Genomic DNA, 24,976 nt, shown 5'->3' with positions numbered 1-24,976 from the left:
CAGGGATTGTGTCTATGATTCATCGGTTCCCCCAAGAGGACACCCCTCTACCAGGGCAGGTTGGCATCTGAATTGCCCACAGGTTAAATGACTTGCCCTCCAGTGCCAGAGGCAACACTTGGGATGGAGATCTTCTTGACTTTGGTGACTACACCACGTTGCTGTTCAGTCTCCATAAAGTAGGTGAGGAAAATGTCCAGGATGTAGGCTCATCAGGTAGAGCTCCCAAGGCCTGGGTATAACCATTCCTTCCTTCCCTGGGAAAGTACGACTTCCCCACAGGACGCTGGGCAAGGCCTTCCTTTCTGGGGAGGAATGAGGGGCTCCGCCCTTGGATTCTGAGATGCTCCTTCCTGCTCAGGGTCTTTGATCGAGAGCTGGAACTCATCTGGTTTAACTGCCTCATTTTACAGAGAAAGAAACAGTCCCAGAGAGTGAGTGACTTGCCCAGTCTTATACAGGGAGCAAATAGCCAAGCTGAGATCAGAACTGCATCCCATTAAGTGATGCCTCAGAAATCATCCCAGTCTGGTAATTAGGGGACCTGGGAGATGTTTCTGGCCCTGCCATTAACTGGCGATCTAATTTCCTCTCCCACTTCCTTGGTTTCTCCACCAGGGCTGGATGAGATGGTCTCTAAGAGTCCTTCCAGCTCTGTCTTTAATCTCTGAACTTTGGGGATGGGCTAAAGAAGGCAGAGAAGGGGGCCCAACACTCGGCTTTCCCTGTCTCGTGCAAACATGAGAGTTATATCCCAGCAATGAACTCGTGCAACCCCAGGCAGTAGAGTGAGCAGCAGGCCTGAAGTCGGGAACTCTCCCCGTGAGTTCAGATCTGGCCTCCGACACTTAATAGTTGCGTGATCACTTCACCCTGTTTGCCTCAGTTTCCCCATCCAGTGAATTGGAGAAGGAGACGACGAGCTACTCCCGTATCTCCGTCAAGGAAACCCCAAACGGGATCATGAAGAGTTGGACATGAATGAAGTGTCTCAACAACAACAAAAGCTTCCTGAGTTGTATCCCAGCAATTAACTGGTAGGCCACAGCCACGTCCACCCACAACAATCCCTCCTATCTTAGTGAGCCCTGCTTATCTTCCATGTCCGCTGTCTCCAGGGAGTTCTCTCCTGATTGGTCCCAGGCTCCTGATTGGTCCCAGGCCACCACAATCTCTATCTCCTCTGAACTCCTAAAGCACCGAGGACCCACATATCGTACCCAGTCTCCCACAATTCTTCACTTTGCCTGATCGCATTAATTTAGATCATTCCAACCTACGCATTCTGTTTGGGATAGGGAGCAGAGGGTAGGGGAGAGAAGGGTCAGAGACAGACGGAGCTCTACCAATCTATTTTTATCCAAGCCGTTTTGGAGTTACAATTGATGGCTCTCTTGACAAAAATCCCACAGTTAAGACTGAGCAAAGGTTCACTATTTATGTAAGCGTGCAGCTAACAATTTGCTTCCTCAAAAAGAACAATCCCTGCACTTTCAGCACACCCCAGAGAATCGTTTTCCTAAAATCGTTCAATCCCTCTCTGAACACTCCATTGGAGGATTCTCCTTTCTAGCTGATTAAAGATGAACTCAAGAGATGCTTCTATTAATTGAAATCACCAAAAACTTATTTGTCCCTTGAACTTCCTAATCTGATCAAGGTTGTTCAACTGGACTACTTTCTGGGATGGTCAGAAGGGGGGGGGTGGCAGGAGTGTTTGGGAAATTGACCCTATGAAAAAGACCTCCACCCTATAAAAAAGATCAGGTTAGTTCAAAGGATTCAGACTATGTAAATGCATTCTTAGTTTTCATAAAAGAGGTGCTGGGTTGGAACTAAGAGAGCCTTATTTAATAATTATTAATTATTAATAATAATTAATAAGGGAACTCCAAAAGTGGAACGGGCTTTCTTGGGAGTCAATCTAGCTCTATTAGAAGAAGGGTTCCTAATCCTAGGGCCTTAGACTTAGTTTTCATATTAGGAAGACCCTCGGTCCTCTGACATATATTAATCTAAGTAAGTCATTTAATCTCTCAATGATATTGGTCAGTTATGAAACATTCAGGCCACATTGTAGAATGCAGTGAAACCAGATTAAAATGTAATGGGAAGAATAGTGATAGTTATTATTATCATGCATCCCATAATAACGAAATGTCAAAATGAAATAGTTAACAAAACAAAAATACAATAGAACATAGGTAATGTTAATAGATGATTTTCTAAGTCAGGATGCTACTCTTATGTAAGGTTTTTATTTGGGTTTCACACCCCTGATCTAGGCATATTTTTAAGATTATAAATTGCAGGGGCAGCTGGGTGGTGCAGTAGATAGAACACTAGCCCTGAAGTCAGGAGACCTGAGTTCAAATCTGACCTCAGACACTTAACATTTCCTAACTGTGTGACCTTAGACAAGTCACTTGACCACCATTATCTCAGGCAAAAAAAAAAAATGGTTATAAATTTCAAAGAGTGCCAACCTGCATTGGAAGAGAGGGTTTCCTCATCTGATAGTTCCGTTTACTAACGAAATTCCCAATCACGACCTTCTCCTCACAGCGCCTCACAGCTAGGCTGAGAACTTTTCAGCTCCCTTTTAGTTGTTTTCTTTCCTCATTAGAATGTAAGCTCCTGTGAGGGCAGGGACTCTCGGTTTGTATCCTCAGAATTTAGCACAGTGTCTACAATATTTGTTGTTCATTCATTTTCAGTCAAATCTAAGTTCTTCATTTGTGATTTTCATGGCAAAGATACTGAGGGACTTTACTATTTCCTTCCCATCTCATTTTACAGGGGAGGAAAACAGGCAAGTAGGTGTAAGTGATTTGCCCAGGATCACACAGCTAGGAAGTGTCTGAGGCCAGATTTAAACTCAGGAAGATGAGTCTTTTTGCTACCAGACCAATCTATCTACTGTGCCACCTGGCCGCTGCCTGGCACATAGTGGTGCTTAATAAATGTTTGCTTGACTATTGGTGGTTGTGAGCTGATCCACTCTTGATGGAGAACAATTTGGAATTAGGCCCAAAGGGCAACCCTTTGATCCAACAATACTACCACTAGGTCTGTATCTCAAAGAGACTTTTTAATGAAAGCTTTTTACTTTTAAAAATATGCATGGATAATTTTTCACCATCGACCTTTGCAAAACCTTTTGTTCCAATTTCCCCCCCCTTCCCTTCATCCCCTCCCCTAGATGGCAAGTAATCCAACAGATGTCAAATGTGGTAAAAATATATGTTAACTCTGATATATGCATACATATTTATGCAATTCTCTTGCTGCACAAGAAAAATCAGATCAAAAAGAAAATAAAATACAAGCAAACAACAACAACAAAAAGAGTGAAAGTGCCATGTTGTGATCCACACTCAGCTCCCACAATCCTCTCTATGGGTCAGATGACTCTCTTCCTCAAAAGATCATTGAAACTGCCCTGAATTGTCTCAATGTTGAAGAGAGCCAGGTCCATCAGAATTGATCGTTGTATAATATTGCTGTTCCCGTGTTCAACGATCTCCTGGTTCTGCTCTGACTTAGCATCAGTTCATGTAAGTCTCTCCAGGCCTCCTCAAAGAGATTTTTAAAAAGGACCTTTTTGTACAGAAATATTTCTAGCAGCTCTTTTTGTGGTGGCAAAGAATTGTGAATTAAGAGGATGCTCATCAATTAGGGAACGGCTGAACAAGTTGTGGTATATGAATGTGATGGAATACTATTGTGCTATATTAGAAAGGATGAGCAGGTAGATTTTAAAAAAACCCGGAAAGACTTACTTGAAGTGATGCAAAGTGAAGGAGCAGAACCGAGAGAACATTATACAAAGTATTTGCATGGTTGTTGTCCTTTGTTCTCCAAGAGGACCAAAATGACATTGTTAGAGTCAAATTACAATGTGTCCTACTGTAGTGGATCAGACCAATATGAGTTCGGAACGCTCTACCACAGGCCGAGCATAAGTGAACATCTGCTGTGGATTCTCTAAATTTGTACATCTCACGTTTCTTTGTGCAAAGACCAACGGCGAATGACTTAACTCTTCTCAGCAATTCGGTGATCTGAGACAATTCCAAAGAACTAATGATGAAAAATGCTGCCCACCTCCAGAGAAAGAACTGATGGAGTCTGAATATAGATTCCTGATTTTTTTTGTGTGTGTGCTTTTTTCCCTTTTGGTCTGTTTCTTTTTTTACAACATGACTAATATGGAAATGTATCACATGATTACATATATATATAACATATCAAATTACTTACTGTTTCAAGTTGGGGTGAGGTGTAGGAAGGAGGGAGAAAATTTGGAACTCAATATTTTTAAAATGAGTGTTAAAATTGTTTTTACATATAATTTGGAAAAAACCAAAATATTTAAAAAAAAATACTTGCTAGCTAATAAATAGTAATGGATTTGATTTGTGGGGAAGGACAGTACTTCTAAAAAATAATATAAGGAAAAAATAAATAATCTGAAGGTTTCTTTAAGATCCTGAGGACTTCAAGCAAATGCAATTTAAAATGCTCTTTAAAGAGGAACAGAGGGATAAGCTGAAGAGCGTCCAGAGGAGGATGCTCAGGATAGTGAGGGGACTGCAGGCCATGCCATATGTGAAAAGAATTATAGATATTTATACTGGAGATCATTGTTCTGAAGTTCTTAGTCCTTTTCCAGTCTTTGGCCCTGTGGCCTGGCTCAGCCCCTCACCTCTCCCTCTAGGCCTTATCTTTATTCCCTTCAGGACCCTGTTCCCGATACTCCATCTTCTCAACCAAGTCACAAAATCCTCCTCTCCCAGGAAGTCTACTTCACCCTGGGGCCCGTTCCTTTGATTACCTGGTTCCATTTGGCCTGCCATGTAATTTATTCCTCTCCAGCCTCCACCCTGACTTTCTGAATGTTCTCTACCATGCCCCTGCCAGGGCACCTTCCCTCTCCCTTCTCCCCTTTAAGTTCCCTTTTAGCTGTCTTTTTCTCTCGCTAGAATGTAAGCTCCTTAAGGAGAGAGATTGTTTTTTTTTTCTCTTTGCACTTGTACCCCAGAACTTGGCACAGTATCCGGTATATAATAAGTATTTAATAAATACTTGTCGACTTGACTTGATTGGGTTTTTTTGCTTTTATTTTTTCCAACTACATGTAAAGAGAATTTTCAACATTCATTTTTATAAGATTTTGAGTTCCAAATTTTTCTCCCTATCCCCTCCCCAAGATGATAAGCAATCTGATATATATTCTACATGTACAATCATGTCAACTATATTTTCACTTTAGTCATGTTGTGAAAGAAGAAACAGAACAAAAGGGAAAAGTCCTGAAAACCAAGTGATAACAGAATGCTTCAATCTGCATTCAGATGCCATAGTTCTCTCTCTGGATGTGGACGTCATTTTCTATCACGAGGCCTTTGGAACTGTCTTGGATCATTGAACTGCTGAGAAGAGCCAAGTCAATCGTAGTTGATCACTGTCTGATGTTGCTGTTTCTGTGTATGATGTTCTCCTGGTTCTGCTCATTTCACTTCCATCAATTTGCATCAAATCTGGACTTGACAAGATCTCACAGAGTGCTGCTGTGCACAGAGCTCAGAGTCTGGAGTCCGGATGCTCTGGCTGAATTTCATTTCAGACCCTTGCTAGCTAGCTGGGTGACCTTGGGCAAATTACATCAACCTGCCAAGCCTCAGTTGCCTCATCTGTTAAATGAGAGATTTGGACCCTTGGCTTCCTTCCAGCCAAGTTAATCATCCAATGGACTTGATGCAATGTGCAGCAACTGCAAAGAGGAAGCCCATCACAGCAGATGGGCTGCCGGGCTTGGATTCAGGAGTCACCAAGTTCAAATCCAGCCTCAGACACGTACTAGCTGGGTGACCCTGTTCACCTCAGTTTCCACATTTGTAAAATGAGCTGGAGAAGGAAATGGGAAACTACTCCAGTGTCTTTTCCAGGAAAACCCAAATAGGATTACAAAGCATTAGACGTGACTGAAAAAACTGAACAACAATAGGAAAATCTTCCTCCCTAGTGAGCATGAGCTGCCCCAAAGTGGAATGGGCTATCTCAGGAGTCAGTGAATCAGCCCTCATCTGAGGTCCTCAAGTGGACACTGATGACTCAATAGCTATTCAGGTCTGTTCTCAGTGTGTGTGTGTCTCTGTGTGTGTGTGTGTGTGTGTGTGTGTGTGTGAGAGAGAGAGAGAGAGAGAGAGACAGAGAGGCAGAGAGACAGGAAGGAAAAGAGAGAGAGACATAGAGAAAGAGATGGAGAGGGAAAGACAGAGAGAGAAAAGAGAGAGAGAGAAAGGGAGAGACAGAGACAGAGAGAGAGAGAGAGAGAGAGAGAGAGAGAGAGAGAGAGAGAGAGTGTGTGTGTGTGACACAGAGAGAGAGACAGAGAAAAAGGAAGGGAAAGAGAGACAGAGAGAAAGAGACAGAGAGGGAAAGACAGAGAGAGAGAGAGAGAGAGAGAGAGAGAGAGAGAGAGAGAGAGAAAGAGAGAGAGACAGAGAGAGAGAGACAGAGGAGAGTGTGTATATGTGTGTGTTGGAGGAAAGTCAGCCAGTACTCAGGGGAAAGGGGAATTCAGCACTGCCGCAGGCTCAGGCAATACCAGGCACACAACTTGGCCTGGTGATGGAAGCCAACCATTTTCTGCTTTGGCCCAGCCCGGCAGTACCCCCTGGATGCCCTCACACCTTCTGGAGAATGGAAAGGCTCCCAGCTGTGTCCAGTTTTCTCTAGGACCCATATGCCCGCAGGACAGAGCATGCTGGGCTGCCACTCCAGCTGGCCTCCTTGGCCGGGCGGTTTAAGTTGGCAGCTTGGGCACAAGGACACGCCCGTTCCCTTTCCTGGGGGTGCCAAGGTAGACAACAAGGTGGGAGCTGCTCTCCCCCTGACCATCTGAGTCTCTTGGTCCTGCTGACATTTTAATCGTGAGCAATAAAGCTCTCAGTTGCTTTGAAGCCTTCATGATCCCAGATTGTCCCCTATGTTTCTTTTAAGTTATTGGGCTCCCTTTTGCTGGAGGATCATCACAGAACCATTGGTCAAACCCATTCAAGCTCAACAAAAACACTTGGCAGTGTCTTCCATGACAGGACTTTGGGGAATAGGGAGGGGGACAGCAAAGAGACTCTCCTACTTATCCCCAACCTGGCCTGGAAAGAAGGAATATTCTAACAGCTCCAAAATTCTCATAGCGCTTGCCCTGAAGAGCAATCTTCAGTAATGTGTAAATGACCTAGATCTGGAGCCCATAACTGGCTGTGTGACCTTAGCCAAGAGAGCCCCTCATGCCTCAGTTTCCTTATCTGTGCACCCCATCAAACTCCTTCTTCCACAAGTCTCAACAAGGTCTCCCTGGCCTCTCCTGAGGAGTTAAAAGTCATTTGGCTTAGATTGGGGAGAAAAGGTCTGAAATGTTACTTTGGAATGAGGGGAATTCCCTCTATGAGGAAATAGAAAAAGCCAATGGCATAGCAAAAAGAGCTTCAGACTTCAAATTCGGGCTCAAATCCATTTCTGCTACCTATTTTCTGTGGGACTGAAAGCAAAATCATTTCCTCTTTCTGGACCTCAGTTTTGTCATCTGTGAAATGGGGGGTTGGACTAGATGTTTTCTAAGTTCCCATCTAGTCCTAAATCTGGTCTGGTTTTTTGTTTGTTTGTTTGTTTTATGAGGCAATTAAATGACTTGCCCTGGATCACCCAGCTAGTAAGTATTAAATTTTTGAAGTCAGATTTGAACTCAGGGTCTTTATTCACTGCCCCATCTGGCCCAGGTTTTTGTTCAGCCATTTCAGTCGTGCCTGACTCTTTGTGATTCCATTTGGGGTTTTCCTGATAAAGACAATGGAGTGATTTGCCATTTTCTTCTCCAGTTTATTTGACAGATGGGGAAACGGAGGCAAACAGGGTCAAGTGACTTGCCCAGGGTCACACAGTTAGGAGGTATCTGAGGCTACATTTGAACTCAGGCCCTCCTGACACCAAACTCAGCACTCCAGCCACTGACCACCCAGCTGCCCCTAAATCCAGGATACCACAAGCTGTTGCTTCCTAGCTCCGGGCCCTTTCCAGTCCTGATCTAGATCTGGAGCCAGACGGCTCTGGAGGAGAAAGTGAGGACCCTCCCACGCTTAAATCCAATTCACTTGCTCCCATCCCTCCCTCACGTCAGGGTCCTCTGCAAGAACAAAGGACAAGCGACAATAACCACCGATTTCGGGAAGTTATGAGTTAGGGGACTTTGGGCTAATTGGTCTTCTTCTTTAAGGCTCAGTTTTCTCATCTGTAGAATGGAGATAATAATAATATTTGAATCTACAACATGAGGAAAACGCTCCATATTCCTTCACATCCTACAGAAATGACATTTAGTGTTATTATTCTACTTCTCAATGATTCAGTTCAGCAAGTATTTCATAAGCACCTACTGCTTGCCAAGGACTTTCCGAGATGCCAGCGATACTGAGACACTAAGGAAGCCATCCGAGCCCTCAAGGAGCTTACAGTCCATCCAGAAAGTCAGCAACATGCCCCCAGAGGAGGAAGCCTCCAGCCTCCCGGTGCCCTTGCTCCCTCTTACCTTCCTGCTTCTGGAAGTCTTCCTCAGAGAAACTAATATCTTTATGAGAAAGGTTGGTCATCAGCTGCTTGTTTTCCTCCTGGAGCTGCGCGATCTGCGTGAGAAGGTCTTGGGCTTCCCCTCGCCAGACGTCCTCCACGAGCTCCAGCTCCTAGAGGTGAGCGCCAAGAGGGCAGGGGATAAATACTCGGGTCTACCACCCGACAGACACCCCCAGGGCTCCCTAAGCAGCTGGCAGGCCCATCCCCCAACCAGCACTGGGCTTTGCTCCCCTCCTTCCAGCTGCAGGACAGGGGCATCTCTAATCATTCAGAGCATCAAAGAGCCAGAGCTAGAAGGGACTCCCAAGTCCAAATCCTCCATTTTACAGATGAGGAAACTGAGTCCAATAGAGGTAAATAACTTGAGTCCCATAAAGATAACTAACTTGTCCAATGTCCCTTAGGTAGTGACAAGAAGATAACAGTCACTGGGGGAGAACGAGGGACCTGCACCAACCTGGCAATGGGCCTTTGCCAAGGGAAGCACTGTTTGTTACTGGGCCCAGACTGGCAGCCTTTTCAAAACTGGCAACTTTTTCATGGGGATGAGCCTGGTCAGAGCTAAATGGCACCTGGAAGAGTCCTGGAGAACCCCACGGTGCCCACTAGTGGCTGCCAAGTAAGGTCTCAGTGGAAGAGCCTGATTTCAGGCCCATGACAATGTTGGGAGGAAGGAGGGCTAGTATCGATTCTGAAGCTCCTTGGGAAGCTCTCACCTTGCATCCTCTCCCCTCTCCTTCTCTAGGAGACATTTTTTGGAAGAACAGGGAAAAAGGAAGGGGGAAAAAGAGGGAACAGTGGTTGCAGGTCCTGGGATACTGTTTAATGAATACTCATCAGTTGTGCCAGGTTGGCCTTAACAGAGCACTGAACTCAGAGTCAGGAAGGCCCAAGTTCAAACCCTACCTCAGAGATTTCCTAGCGTGTGACCTTGGACAAGTCACTTAACTGCTCCCTGCCTCAGTTTCCTCATCTGTAAAATAAGAATATTAACATCATCTACTTCATTGAGTTGCTGTAACCATCAAATGATGCACAGGGAAAGGAGAGGGAGAGGGATAGGGTGAGAAAGGAGAGAAAGAAAAAAAGTGAGAGAAAGAGAAAAGAAAGAGAAGTAAGAGAGAAATGAAAAAGAGAAAAAGGAAAGAAAGGTCAGAGTGACAGAAATGAGACAAAAATAGAAAGAGAGAGAGAAGGACAGAGGCATAGACAGAAAGAAAAAGAGAGAAACAGAGAGAGGAGAGAGAGAGAGACAGAGAGACAGGGAGAGAGAGACAGAGAGACAGGGAGAGAGAGACAGAGAGAGAGAGAGAGAGAGAGAGAGAGAGAGAGAGAGAGAGAGAGAAGGAAGGTGAGAGAGAGAAAGAGAGAGCTACACACTCCATTAAAAGTCTACCCAACTCAATCTTGAACCAAGAGCCATGGCAACCTCTCTCTCCAGGGAGGAAACAGGCTGGAAGATACCTGGGAGTTTATACTAATCAGACAGATGGGTACCTGGGAAGCCCAAAGCTGACTGAGCTTTCAAACCCTTCTCTCTAGTATCTTGAAGGTGTTGTTTCCCCCACTAGGCAGTAAGCATCCTGAGGGCAGAGCCTCCTGGGGCTTAGCGCAGAGCATAGCACACTCTAAGGGTTTAAAATACTTGTTGATGTTAAGATGGGATTGTCTCCTTCCCTTCCCCCCTTTTCTCCCTCAGTCTTTTGTCCTTCCACCTCCTCACTACCTGTTTCTTCCTTTTTAACCTTCCTCTGCCACCTCCCAATGCTTGTTCTATATTTGTCCTATACGCCCTAAACTCCCTTTCTTCCTTCCTCCAGGAAGCCCTACCTGTCTCGATGGGAAGGGAGAGTGAGGTAGGAGGAGAGAGAGAGAGGAAGCACTGGGAGAAACTGGGAAAGAATTAGAAGGAAAAGCAAGGCCTCTGGCGAGAGTTCTAAGTGATGCCCATGGAAGGCCCTGGTTCAGGCACAGAAGGAAGGCCCTAAAGGAGAGGGGCCCTTCCAGGGGTACAGATAGCCCACGGGATAATGTCAGGATGCCCAGGGCTCGAGGCTCAGCAGTGGAAGGGCTCTTTGAAGGTCATGCGGTCGCCCTCTCTCATTTTACAGAGAAGGAGCTGAGAGTCAGAGAAGTTAACGACCTGCCCGGGGCCACAGAGAAGCGGGAGCTGGCGTTCCCACCCGGGCCGGCCAGGCTGACGCCCTCTGCCACCCCTGTCTAGGATCCCCCACCCTCATCCTCCTGGGGAAGCCTTTTCTGACTAACTGGAAGAGGCAGGTAGAGACCTACCACTAACTCGGTGACTAAGCAGCCACACCTCGTTGGGCAACTTTGGGTCTCTTCCTGTCTCAGCTGGGCAGTGCAGTGGGTACGATGCCCAACCTAGAGTCCAGAAGACTGATCTTCAGGAGTTCAAATGCAGCCTCAGACCCCTTTCTAGCTGCGTGACTCTGGGCAAGTCACTTAACAATGTCTGCCTCTGTTTCCTCATCTGTCAAATGAGCTAGAGAAGGAAATGGCAAAACCCTCCAGTATCTTGGCTAAGAAGACTCCAAATGGGATCCCAGTGAGTAGGAGACCGCTGAAATGACTGAATAACAACGTCTCAGTAATCTGTTATATAATTCCATTCAAAAATAGTTACTAAGCACAATGCTAAAGAAACAAAAAGGGGGGAAAAGGACCCAGTCAGGGAGCTTACTTTCTACCAGGGGAGAATAGATTCTGCTCGTGGCTCATGGCTAAGTATAGCATGGCCTGATGGCGGGCGGTGGAGGTTAGGGACAAAAATTAAGACAGAGATCAAGGAAAACCTCAGGAGGCAGAAAACTCTTGAAATTAAGGCATCTGGAAGGAAGGGGGTACTCTGGAGGACAGTTTGCATAAAGGTACAGGGGAGGAGATGGTGAAAACTTTCTGCGTACCCAGTTCTTAGCACATGGCCTGGCATATGGCAAGCACCAAGTAAATGCTTGCTGACTAACCAGAAAGGCTGATGTTAGCAAGACTGTGATTGGCCCTGGAGACCTCACTGAGAAATCAGAGTTTATCTATCTGAAAGGTAGGTGGTGATCCCTGGGTTTCTGCTGCAGGAGGACAGAAAGGTGGAATTCACATGAGATGAAGTTCCTTGAATGTCCGGGGCCTTCATGGGGCCATGACAAGGGAGGGAGCGGCCCCCAACAGCGGGCGACGGTCATGTCATAGGATGGTCATCCCTGTCCTTTAAACATCCTTGTCCCAAAGTCTTCTCAGTTTCCACTGGCTAACTTTTCAGTGATTCTCCGCTTGAGGGGTGACCTTGGTCACCTCAGCCTTTTCTCTGCGATCCAGTTTCCTTCCTGGGAATAACAAGCCTGACTGAGCTTGCCTTGGAGCAGAGCCACTAAGACACTTCACAAGGAACAGGGGCCCGAGGGTTCTAAAGGAAGAGCCAGACCTCTCTGAAAAACCCAACAACAAGCAAGGAAAGAGCCAGCAAAGAAACACATGACCGGCTCTGCCATGAAAACAGCTTTTAAAAATACTACAAGAAATACAGCCCATCAGATTTCATAAGAGCCTATGACCCTTCTATCCAGATCAGCCAAGTCACCTTTCCAAAGTCACACAGCAACTCAGAGGCAGGCGTGGTGACCCAAGTTCCCAGAGCTCTTCTCCAAAAGCCGTTCGCTCAGATTCCCTCCTGCTCCCCAGGAAAACAGTGGGACTTAAAAGGCCCATCTGAAGCATCACTGGCCGCAAGCCATGGCAGGAAACCACATGTCTCCCCACTTCCTTCTTCCCGTGCTCCCAGGCTACTCTCCTGTCTGTGAGAGGGGACTACCCTGGTCTGTCTGTCTCTAGTTCAGATCCAAAAAGCCGCTGGTTGGAGGGAGGGGCACAGTGAGCAAAGGGATGTGGTAAAGCTTCCACAGATAAATCTCTCCTTCCTCTCGGCCCTCTCTACTTCATAAAGAGAAGGCAACTATGCCAAAGGATCAGCCTATAGTCACAGGATCATTCTCTCTCTGGCCACCTAGCAGTTGGACCAGGGAAAGGTCCTGGGGGTGTGAGTGTTCTGAACCCCTCAGGAAGTTTGGGTCGGTGCTGAGAGACTGGAAGGAGACAGAGGAATGAGAGGGCCTTGCCCCAGAGTCCGGCCCTGGTAGAACTGCTGGACCCTATCTGGCTAGGGATCCCCCAAGGGTTTTTTTTGTTTGTTTGTTTTAATTCTATCATTGAATTGCATGTGATAAACTCCAGGGGAAAAAGAGGAATTTTTTTTTCCTTCCACTCCCTCCTTGGGCTCCTCCTCCTCTTCTCATTCCTCACTTTCCAACTTCTCACTCTCCTGACTTCTCTAGGTCCCTATCACCCTCCAAACTGCCGATTCCTCTTTTTCCAAGCCCTCTCTTTTCTTTCTCTCCAGGCTTCTGTACCTTCTTAAAAATTTTTTCAAGCATGGAATAATGACACATGCCAGGGTCTTAAAAGATCATCTAACCCAATTTCACTTGGCAGACAGGTAAACTGAGGTCCAGAAGGGAGAAAGGACTCCTGTCTGAGGACACCCATCACACTAACTACAATTTGAACCCGGCTCTTGATTCCAAGTCCAGCACCCCATCAAGTACAGATTATCCAATCCAATTCCTTATTTCAGAAATGGGTAAACCGAGGCTGAGAAATGGGAAAGCTCTTGCCCAAGGTCACAGGACTGTTAAGCGTTCCACCTACAATTGACCAACTGGCTCAACTTCTGGACTTCGGAGAGGGAAGGCACCTCCAAGGTCACCGGGCCAGCGAGACCGGCCCCCAGGGCTTCCCATTCCTAGCCTGGTTTTTCTTCTTCTCCTACTTCGTGCCTCGATTTCCCCCCGGCACTGCTCTCCCGCAGCCTCCGCCCCTCCCGCCGGGCCCCCGCCCCCGGCGCCCCCACCCCTAGATTCCCCTCCCCCGGGGCACCTTTTGATGCTTCCTCTCCTTCTCGATCCGGTCCATCCTCTCGAGGCGGAGCCGGTCGAGCTCCAGGCGCAGCTCGTCCAGCTCGGGGCTGACGTGGTGGCGGCTCACCAGCACCTCGAGGATCTCCAGCACCCGCACCACCTTGGGCATCAGCTGCCCTATGGCCTCGCAGCCGTGCTGGTCGATGACCCGCTCGAACTCGTGGCCCACCAGCGAGGCGATGTCGTACACGTCCATCACGGTCAGCTCGGCCACGTTCTTCTCCAGCACGGACGCCGCCTCGAGGCCCCCGCCGTCCTCCATGGCCACGGGGTCGGGGGGTCTGGGGCTAGAGGAGCCGGGGCCGGGGGCTCCCCCTCCCCTCCTGGTCTGCGCGCGCTGCCCACCCCCTCCCCCGCCCTAAACTAGCCCAACTTGCAAACTTGCGGCCGCTCCGCGGGGAGCGCGGCTGCCCGAGGTCCGCTCCGACCCCGGTTCCGGCCCGTAGGCTCCTCCGGGCGGCTCACCGGGGCATCCGAGGCCGGAGCCAGGCCCGGCAGCGGCAGCGGCGGCAGGAGGAGGAGGAGGAGGAAGAGGAGGAGGAGGAGGAGGAGGAGGAGGAGGAGGATGGCTGGGGTTGCGGCAGAGGCAAGCCCTTTCCAAGGCGCTCCTTCCCTCTCCTCTCCTTCTTTCCTCTCCCTGGCTGTCTCCCTTTCCCCTCCTCCCTCCTTCTCCGGGTCTCTCCCTGTCTCTCCCTGCTCCGCGGTTCCGAGCACCCGAGGCTGTCACAAAGCTGGGAAGAGGAGGAGGAGGGGGAGCCGGAGGAGGGAGGGGTGCTGCGTGCGCAGGCCTGCAGAGGCTCCCAAGTTGGGAATGCGTGCGGGCCGGAGTGGACGGGATAGCCGAGCCGCGGTCAGGGCTGCCCTCGGAAACACTTCTGCGCGAGGGTCGCTCGGGGCCGGCCCTCGGCCCACACCCCTTTCCCGAGGGGAGGGGCTGCAGCTGCTCCCGGGAACTTTGGGGGGGGGGGGGCGGGGGGGGGGCGGGGGGGACGCCTGGATGGGGGGGGGGGGGGGGGGGGGGGGGGGGCGCGGCCGGGGGGGGGCGGGGTGCTGGGGGGATGGATGCTGCCCCTCGAGAGGGCGTGGGAGGCGGTGCCAGGGCCGGCAGTCTTAGTTTAGCCCGGCCCAGCCCTACCCCTCTGGGGGCGGAGAGAGGCTTTCTCACCGTCCCCACTAGAAAGAAGGCTAAAGGAGCTGGATCCCCCACCCACTCGTTCCGGACCTCTCTTCCCCACCTCCTCCCCACCAAACAAACCGGAGCCCCAAAAAGAAGCATGATTTCACCGGGCCCTTTAAATGGAGAAAGTGTCTGAAATCCACACCCCCGTCCCCTTACACATCCCGGCTTCCTCCAGATGCTCTATCCCACAGCTTCCTCCCGCCTCCAAACTAGTTCTTACCGGGCGGCTCTCTGGCGCCGACTCCGAGATGAGCTCACCGGACCTCGAGGGACCTGGGCTCCTCCGAAGTCAGCCCCTGGGACAGGCGGGGGAGGGACGCTCGCTCTGGGATTCTGACATCAACCCCGGACGGAGTCTCCTTCTCTAGGGATCAAGTCCATTCAGCGGCAGAGTCCGGGCTGTGACTGGGTGGGGAGGATCTAAAAGGAATCTCTGCCCTCCTAGAGACGTGGGTACCTGTGGGAAGGACACAGCCGCTCTCACGGCAACGGGATCGGCGCTGGATCAGGGCTCTGAGCCAGGCTTTGGAGTCGGGGCCCGGGTTCAGATTCGGCCCCTCAGGCTCGTCATTACAGCTAGGGGTTAGATGGCTCTTCCCATGTGTCAGTGGCTTTCCAAATATCTCAGCTGAGGAGGCTGATCTCCCTTCTCACTGAGGATCTCCAGCTCCTTCAGTTCAGCTCAGGCACCCGCTTCATTTCGACACCGGGACTTTACAAGTACCCCAGGTGAGAGGCAACAACCCTGGGAAGGAGGTGCTGTTGTTATCTCCATTTTGCAGATGGAGAAACTGAGGCAAGCAAGTTAAGTACCTAAGGTATCTCCCTTCCAGGGTTGTTATGAGGCTCAGAAGAGATATTTGTTACACAGCTAGAACACAGAGGCTTACAAAGATGAATGTTGAAAACATTAGGCACATGGGTCACACAGCCAGGGTCTGGGGCTAAATTTGAACTGTTTTTTCTGACTCCAGGCCCAGCTCTATGACATCCTCCCCCTGTCACCTGAGTTCTTTGAGCCTCATTTCAAACACACAAACACATACACACACAGACACACACAAACACACACACAGACACAGAAGCACACAAACACACACTCATACACACACTTCTACAAAGTATTTAAGTTGCTACTATGTGCAAAGAAGCCTGACAGTTGCTGGGATACATAAAGCATTAGAGTCCCTTTCCTCCAAGAGCTGGGGGAGGGCACTAGTTTGTAATAGACGAATGAATACAAAGTACTTTTCTAGTTATTACAAAGTAATGTGTAGCAAGTAATCATTCATCACTACTGGAGTACCCTAAAGTCCTTTTGTAGGAGGGAAGTGATACTTGAGCTGAACCTGAATCCCAAAGGAACAGGAGATGCTCAGAGGTGAAAGTGAGGAGGGAGCTCAGCATTCCAGGCGTCTGGGACAGCCTGGGCAAAGGCAAAGAGGGGGGAAAGATGCTGTTTTGAATAAAAGGAGGATAATAAATACTGCAATTCTGATCTGGCATGGCTGTTATTCCCTGGTAGGATCAAATGAGATTTTATATCTATTTATCTATAAACATTTTGCAAATCTTAAAGCTTTATGAAATTCTTATTATTATCATATAGAGCTAGGACTTACCCACTCAACAATAGACTAGTGCTGGGAGAGGGGCGTCCCTACACCTGGAGTTCCCCAGAGTAAAACTGACGTTGACAATTGAGAGTGATGAAGAAGAAGGAAGAGGAGGAGAAGAAAAGAAGAAGAAGAAGATTTAAGTTTTGTGTGAAATCCAATAATCAATACTGTATGGATTTTATTTGATTTTCTGGGCTGCTGCTGGACTCTTCCCTATGTTCTGCAATTAATGATGTGGTGCAGTGATCAGAGTCCAGGAAGAATTGGGTTTAAATCCAGTCTCAGATACTAGCAAATATTGGGAAAGTAATTTAACTGTCACCTGTCTCAGTTTCCTCATCTGTAAAAGGGGGGGTAAGATGGCCTCCCACGGTGGTTGTGAGGATCAAATGAGGGAGTATTTGTAAAGCATCTCAGTCAGGGAAGTCCATCTCTCAAAATGCCAAGAAATGCTGAATTGAAATTAGAGAATTTTATTAGGAAGAAAATCAGACGCTAGTGCTGAGGTTCCCCATACAAGGTACAAAGGAAACTATAGCCCAGGAGGGGCAGAGGAGATTTGTGCTTAAAAACCACAAGGGAAAAGTTTAAGGAGGGGGGAGGATAAAGGATGGATAGTCTTTCCCAGGAACAGGTGGGACATAGAAGCAGGATGTTTTGCGGGAACACTGACTTCGAGACTGGATCGGGCTATTTGGGGTGGAGGGGAGGGGCATAGCTTGGCAAGGTCAGCCAGTGAACACCAGCAAAGGCTTCTGGGAGTGAGCAAGACTTTGGCTCACTGCAAGCTCCTGATTGGCTCCTTTCAGCCAATAGGCTGATTCTGTATCTAGTGCATCTATCTACCTGGTCAGTAACTCATAGAAAACAGACATGTTAATCTCAGGGGTACTCTCATAAGTACTTTGCAAGTTTTAATGTGCTGTATAAATGTGAGTTATTAGTAGTCGTTTATATATGGATTTAAGTTCGGTTCATGTTATCTCATTCGATCCAATTATAAAGAGGTCTTGCTTTTCAATTTATATCCCCAGTGCTTTGTAAAGTACTTGGCATAGAGTAAACTCTTTATAAATTCTTTTTTATTCACTCATTTATAATGGGTACTTAGTAAATGTTGATTGATTTATTGAGTCATAACCTCTTGAAGCTAGTGAGACCTTCATTTTATAGGTTAAAAAAGGAAGACCACAGTTGTGCTTGCTCAGGGCTAAATGACTATTTGGTAACAGGAATGGACTCCTAGTCTAAGGCACTAGAGAAGATTAGCATAGTTGTCATCCTTTATGCTCAAAGAGGACCAAAATGACATCACTATGTTGAGGTCAAAGTACGGTGTATCTCATTGTGGCTGATCAGACCAGTACAAAGTTGGAAGGTTCTACTGCAGATTCAGAAAGTCCACGTGATCATTCAGAGTGGAGATCTCTCTCCATGTGCCCTTGTCATGTTTCTTTTGAGCTACTGCAATTCTCCTTAGCTCATGGATCATGGTGCATCTTTGATGGGGATGATACTGTGCCAGTGTCTCCCATACCTTACCATTGATTCCAAAGTTCTTCAACAAGACCTTGAGAGTGTCCTGATTGCTTCTTTGCCAGCAGGTGTCTTAAAAAAAAATGAACAGTATTTTATTTTTCCAAATGCACGCAGAGAGAGTTGTCAACATTCATCTTTGCAAAACTTTGTGTTCCAAATTTTTCTCCCTCCTCCCCCCATCCCTAAGCAGCAAGCAGTCCGATATAGGTTAAACATGTGCATTTCTTCTAAACATATTTACAGATTCATCATGCTGTGCAAGAGGGGGAAAAATCACTAGAAAGAAAAAAAAAACCAAGCAAACAACAACAAAAAGGTGAAAATACTATGCTTTGATCCACATTCAGTCTCCATAGTTCTTTCTGGATGCAGATGGTTCTTTCTATCACAGGTCCAATCACAGGAATTGCCTTGAATCACTTTCTTATTGAAAAAAGCCAAGTCCATCACAGTTGATTATCACATAATCTTGTTGCTGCTGTTCTCTTGGTTCAGCTCAGTTCACTTAGGATCAATTCATGTAAGTCTCTCAGGCTTTTCTGAAATCAACTTGCTCATTACTTCTAAAAGAACAATAATGTTCCATTACATTCATTTACCATAACTTATCAGCCATTTCCCAACGACAGGCATCCACTCAGCTTCCAGACTCCTGCCATTACAAAAAGGACTGCCACAAACACTTTTGCACCTATGGGTCCTTTCCCTCCTTTAAGATTTCTTTGGGATCCAGGCCCAGTAGTAACACTGTTGGGTCAAAGGGGATGCACAGTTTGATACCCTTTTGGGCATAGTTCCAAATTAACAGGTATCTTTTGTCTCTACTGATCCCACCCAGGGATGATACAAGTTCACATCTCGCATTTCTGCTTCTCCCCAGGTAACTTGAGAAGGATTGTTCCAGAATACATTATGAAGGTACCATCAGGACTTTAACATGCAGACTCTTTTTTTTTTTTTTTTTTGGAAAATTGTTCTTTTAAAAGGGACTCTGGCAGAACCAGGAGATCATTATATACTTCAACAATGATACTGTATGAGGATATATTCTGATGGAAGTGGAGTTCTTCAACGAAGAGAAGATCTAACTCAGTTCCAATTGCTCAATGATGGACAGAAGCAGCTACACCCAGAGAAGGAACACTGGGAAATGAATGTAAACTGTTTGCATTTTTGTTTTTCTTCCCAGGTTATTTTTACCTTCTGAATCTAATTCTTCCTGTGCAACAAGAGAACTGTTCGGTTTACTTAACATGTATAGGACTGCTTGCCATCTGGGGGAGGGGATGGAAGGAGGGAGGGGAAAAGTCAGAACAGAAGAGAGTGCAAGGGATAATGTTGTAAAAAATTACCCAGGCATGGGCTCTGTTAATAAAAAGTTATAATTTTTTTTAAAAAAAGGGACTCTGGGCTGAGGGTTCAGGAATGGGCAGGCGCCTACGATTATAACCATGTATATTTGATGCCATTCAGGTCCTAGAGGTGCCTCTAAGAGAAGGAAGCTGAAGGCACAGAAACAGCTCTGCCATATTTGCCACTTCAGAGTTATTGGTCCAATGACTGCCACCTGATCCTGGCTATATATCATTCAGTTAACAGCTCTGATCTGGTTAAGTCTTCCTTGTCTGCCATGGTCTCAGTAGAGAAAGTATAAGACTTAAGAGTCAAGAATATCTGAATCCAAGGGCACTTGGACTGAGAAGGGCACTCAGCAACAAAGTTAGGTATGACCTGATTTCTTGTGGCTGCATTGGATATAAAACATAGGCTCTGAAGCAAGTTAGATTGTAGAGCTACATAGTTCAACAGAACATTTATTAAGCACTTATTGTATACTAGGTACTGTGCAGAGCAGTGGGGTTATAAACATGGGCTACCTAGAAAAATCCTGCCCTTAAGAAGCTTGTTTTCAAGTGAAGGAAGAAAACATATAGAGGCAGATTGGGGCCGAGAAGATGATGATTGGGAAATGGCACAGAGACCATGGTCCTAGCAAGGTGGGGCAGTAGGTGATCTATGATTATATGTATGGGAAGTTGGATGAGCTTGGACTCCGTTACAAATTGAGGTAGCTCAGCCTCAGGACAGAGAGGCAGAAAGCATGGACACCAGAGGCAGTTTCAGGGAGGAGGAATGGGGCAGAGATAGGGACAAGATGCCCTCTGTTTTCCTATGGTTCTTGTTCAGTCCTTCACTTGTGTCTGACTCAGATCCTATATATATTTAATGATAGGGAATGGTAGCTCTTTGATACTGTTCATGACGTTTTCTAGGAAAGGTACTGGTCTTGTTTGCCATTTCCTTCTCCACTTTTTCCCCTTCTATAATTAGGTAGAGCTAAATAGTAATTATTTATTATTATTCAGTGAGTCAATTAATACTGTCACAGCCTACGACAGTCTCTTGACTCTCATTTCTTAATCTATTAAATAAAAAAGAGAGAGATTGGAGGGCAGCCGGATGGCACAGTGAATGAAGCCCTAGTCCTGGAGTCAGGATGATCTGAGTTCAAATCCAGCCTCAGATATTTAACATTTATTAGCTATGTGACCCTCAGCAAGGCACTTAACCCCAATTGCCTCTCAAACAAACAAACCAAAAAAGGAGTCTGGACTCACTGTATCCTAAGGTCACAGCTGTAATTATAACATGCCAGGCCTGGCCTAGGGTGGCAATGAAGGACATGGAGACGAGACACAGAGAAGTTCCATGTCAAGAGAGATAACACAAAACAAATATAAAGTAGATTTAAAAGAATCGCATATATTTAACTTATAGCAGATTGTTTGCTATCTTGGGCGGGGGACATAAGGGAGTGAGGGAGAAAAATTTGGAACACAAAGTCTTACAAAAATTAGTGTTGAAAACTATCTTTCCATTTATTTGGAAATTTTTTAAACAACTATTGAAAATCCAAAAAAGGGAGGTAAAGATGACAATTAGTGGCTGGAGATGAAGAGGAGATAGATTATTAGGGGTTCTTCGAGACTTGGAAGAGACCTTAAAGATCATCTAAACCACTAACTTCATTTGACAGATGGGGGAAACTGAGGTCTAGGAGAGGTGAAATGATTTGCCCAGCATCATTCAGCTAGGATGCATGATGACCAGCAGAATGGTCACACCATTAACAGAAGCTGGAAAGTAATGAAGAGACTTCGGTTGGCAGGGAGGATGTTTGCTGTGGATCTGTGGAGTTGGAGATAATGGTAGAATATCCAGATCTGTATGTGCAGCAGAGTGTTAAAAACCAAAACCTGGGTGACAGGAGCAACCTGGGCCCATCCTTCACCCTGCATCGCGGCTTTGTGTCCATCCATGATACTATAGGCTCCAGCCACACTGGGCCACTTCTTAGCTTCATCTTCCCTATACTGCCAGACACACACACTCATATACTTACAAACACACACTCACTCACACACACTCACACTCATACACATACATATGCACACACAAATACCCTCACTCACACTCACACACACACTCACACATATACACAAATACACACACTCAAACACTCACACACTCACATACACACACTCACACACACTCTCACACTCATACTCACGCCCCAGGTGGTTTCTGCCTCATGTTTCTGCTCCTCCTAGGCCTGGCACGTCCTCTTACGCCCACTTTCTTCTTCTGCCCACCCTTTAAAGCCCAGCTAAAATAGCCCATCACCTCCCCCTCCAGGAAGCCCCACCCCCAGGACTCTGCGTCCTGGGATTCACTTGTTCCCTAGGGGAGCCCTGTCAGGGCAGAGAGCCAGGCTAATCCCAACACGGATTTAGAGCTCGAGGGACCTCCAAGACCACCAAGTGCAGCTCCTTTGGTAAATAACCTAAGCTCCGGAGAGATACGATTTTCTTCCAAGGTTCCCCAGACGGGATGTCTCATATTCAGGACTGAGATTCAAGTCCAGTGCTTTTTAACCGCGGTGCCACACTGCCTCGTCTGAGCTTTGTATCTTTCCTCTCCTGCCTCCCAAGGCGACCCACGTACATTTTGTGTTTCATAAAAGCTAACTAGCTGACACAGTGGGTAGCGTGGTGGACTTTAGGGTCACAGTTTGTTGTTTATTTGTCTCAGTCAAATGTCTGAGTCTTTGTGACCCCATTTGGGGTTTCCTTGGCAGAAATATCAGAGTGTTTTGCCATCTCCTTCTCCAGCTCATTTTACAGATGAGGAAACTGAGGCAAACAGGGGTAAGTGATTTGTTCAGGGTCACATAGCCAGGAAATGCTTGAGGCTGGATTTGAATTCATATCTTCTTTACTTCAGGCCCAGTACTCTTATCCACTGCATCACGTAGCTTCCAGAGTCAGCGCAACCTGTGCCCAAATTCCACCTGAGACACTAGTTAAGTGACCCTGAGGAAGTCAGTTTGCCTCTATCTGCCTCAGTTTCCTCATCTGTAAAATCAGGTCACTAATAGCATGCTCCACACAGTTATTGTGAGGATAAGGATGAGATATTTGTAAAAATGCTTTGAAACCCCCCAAATTCTATTTAAATATGAAGTTTTAATTTTTTTCCAGACCCCACAATTTCATAGGATCATAAGTTTAGAAATGGAAGAGGACTCTGAGGCTGTTTATTTCATCTCTTTGTTTTCATTTTTGTTTCATTTTATTTTTAAAAGTCCAGATCTCCACATCTTACCCAGGCTGGAATGTAGACAGGGGTTATTAAGGGGGCTGATCCCACTATGGGGCAGCTCAAGACCTCTGACCTCTTCTCTTTCTGAGCTGGGCTGGTTAACCCCTCCTCAGGCCTTGGTCTTCTATCTCCCTCAGTTTCCTGAGGATATAATTTCCAAGTTGGAAACTGAGGGGATGCCCATCAGTTAGGATTATGGCAAGTGTGTGTATATGATTGTGTGCAGACACCCGACTGACTTAATTGTAGCCCTGAACTCCTGAACCAGCCTCCTTCTTCCAAAAGCACCAGGGATGGCAGGTACCTACCACCAAGCAGGACCAATCCCGTTATCAGAAAGCTGAAGCAACTGAGGACCAGGGCTCATCTCCAGTGGCAAATGGGACAGGCAGGATGTGATCACGTTAGAGATGAAACTCCCTCTGATGCAGAACAACGCCTTTTGATCTGGGTGAATGGTCTAGGGCAGATTCCCACGGCCAGGAAATGTCAGGGGTAGGATTTAAACTTAGGTTTTCCTGACTCTGAGATGGCCTCTCTTTCCAGTCTACCTCCTGCCTCTCAAGTTATAAAACAGCATCATTATGGTTACTTTTGTATTTTCATTATCAGAATAGTCATGTCAGCAAGCATTTAAGTACCTACTGAGTCCTGAAGGTACAAAGAAAATCCCTTATTAAGTTCCTGCTTAAACTGAGGCAGACACAGGCAAATTGACTTGCTCAGGATCACTTAACTAGTGTCTCAGATGGAATTTGAGCACATGTTGCTCTGACTCTGGACAGCTAGGTGATGCAGTGGATAAGAGTAGTGGGCCTGAAGTAAAGAAGATATGAATTCAAATCCAGAGTCAATGAGACACAAACAAGCTACAGACAGGATAAATCAAAGATAATAACAGAGAGAAGGTATCCACATTAAGGGGGACCAGGAAAGATTTTTGTTTGTTTGTTTTTTTAAAGAAAATAATGCAAATGGATGAGATCTCAGAGGGTTAGAAGGTAGAAAATGAAGGGTTTGGGAATTAGAGATTTATTAAGAATTGGGGAACAGACCCTGCGAAGGATTTGGTGGAAGAAGAGGCTAAGGAAAAAATGAAGGAAAAGAGCAGTTATTTAAGGTTTACTATATGCCAAAAAGGTGACTAAGTGGATGGAGTAATGAGTCTTGAGTTAGCAATCAATACCTAAGTTCAAAACTAGCCCCAGACACATACTATCTGTGTGATGCTGGACAAGTCATTTAATCCGTTTGCCTCAATTTACCAGAGAAGAAAATGGCAGTCCTCTCCAAGGTCTTTGCCAAGAAAACCCCATGGACAATATCGACATACTATGGTCTGCGGGATCACAGAGAGTTGGACATGACTGAACAACCACATATGTTAAACACTAAAAAGTGGGTTCTGGGCCTGCAAATAGGAAAAACAAGATAGTCCCTGATCTCAAGAAACTGATTCTGTAAATGGGAAACAAGATAGAAAAGTTTTGCTATAAATAGAATGAAAAAGGCTAAAAGTCCTGATAGTCTACTAGTAGGTAAAATAATCATGCCCAACTGTATCCCAAAGAGATCATAAATAAGGGAAAAGGATTTATGTGTACAAAAATGCTTGTAGTAGCCCTTTTTATTGTAGCAAGAAATTGGAAAATGAGTGGATGCCCATCAGTTGGAGAATGGCTGAATAAGTTATGGTGTATGAATGTTATGGAATATTATTGTTCTATACAAAATGATCAGCAGGATGATTTCAGAGTCCTGGAGAGACTTACATGGACTGATGCTAAGTGAGGTGAGTAGAACTAGGAGATCATTGTACACATCAACAATAAGATTGATGATCAACTGTGATGGACCTGGCCCTTTTCAACAGTGAGCTGATTCAGGCTAATTCCAATGGTCTTGGGATGAAGAGAGCCATCTGTACCCAGAGAGAGGATCACAGTAATATATTTAAGGGAAAAAGGATCAAGCCCAAGGATCTGGAGAGTCTATTGTCAGGGCAGAGAATGAGAGCTGGAAGTCTTTAGGACGCTGTATATAGCAGGTTAGAAGGTAAGGTCTGCTGGTCGTCCATCTCATCAGAAGGCTTATAATTGAATTGCTCATTCATGTCCCGTGAGCAGCCATGTTACTCTGCCCACTAGGCAGTTGGGGGAAGGAAGAGGAGGAAGAACAAATGTTCTTTTTGTTAAGGCAAGTTGAGCTGAAAGCTGTGATTGTGAGTCATAGAGAAGTCCCTACTTCCTGAAAGACAAGACCACAGGGTCCTGAAAAGCCACGTGTGGTCCCAGAAAGGCCACTGCTGGGTGTTTTGATGGGATGTCCATCTGTTTGTGCCTGCTTTCCCC

General features: G+C 46.4%; 1 protein-coding gene across 3 annotated transcripts in view; it reads right to left on the bottom strand.

The window, feature by feature from the left end:
- RILPL1 (Rab interacting lysosomal protein like 1) overlaps positions 1-14,600 on the bottom strand; it is a 43,555-nt gene extending 28,955 nt beyond the window's left edge. The window contains exons 1-2 of one of the 3 annotated variants that reach the window (XM_031948451.1): positions 13,585-14,600; positions 8,594-8,744 (exon numbers count right to left, since the gene is read on the bottom strand). In XM_031948451.1, the coding sequence (XP_031804311.1) occupies positions 8,594-8,744; positions 13,585-13,887 (454 nt within the window). In that variant the 5' untranslated portion in view covers positions 13,888-14,600. The remainder of the gene's footprint in view (positions 1-8,593; positions 8,745-13,584) is intronic. The other 2 variants (XM_031948450.1, XM_031948449.1) reach the window with 2 other exon arrangements.
- Between the last annotated feature and the right edge of the window lie 10,376 nt (positions 14,601-24,976).

Source organism: Sarcophilus harrisii, chromosome 1, assembly GCF_902635505.1.
Source record: "Sarcophilus harrisii chromosome 1, mSarHar1.11, whole genome shotgun sequence".
In the NCBI taxonomy this organism is placed as follows: domain Eukaryota; kingdom Metazoa; phylum Chordata; class Mammalia; order Dasyuromorphia; family Dasyuridae; genus Sarcophilus; species Sarcophilus harrisii.
The sequence above is the reverse complement of the archived record's forward strand: the minus strand, read 5'-3'. Positions and strand labels throughout refer to the sequence as shown.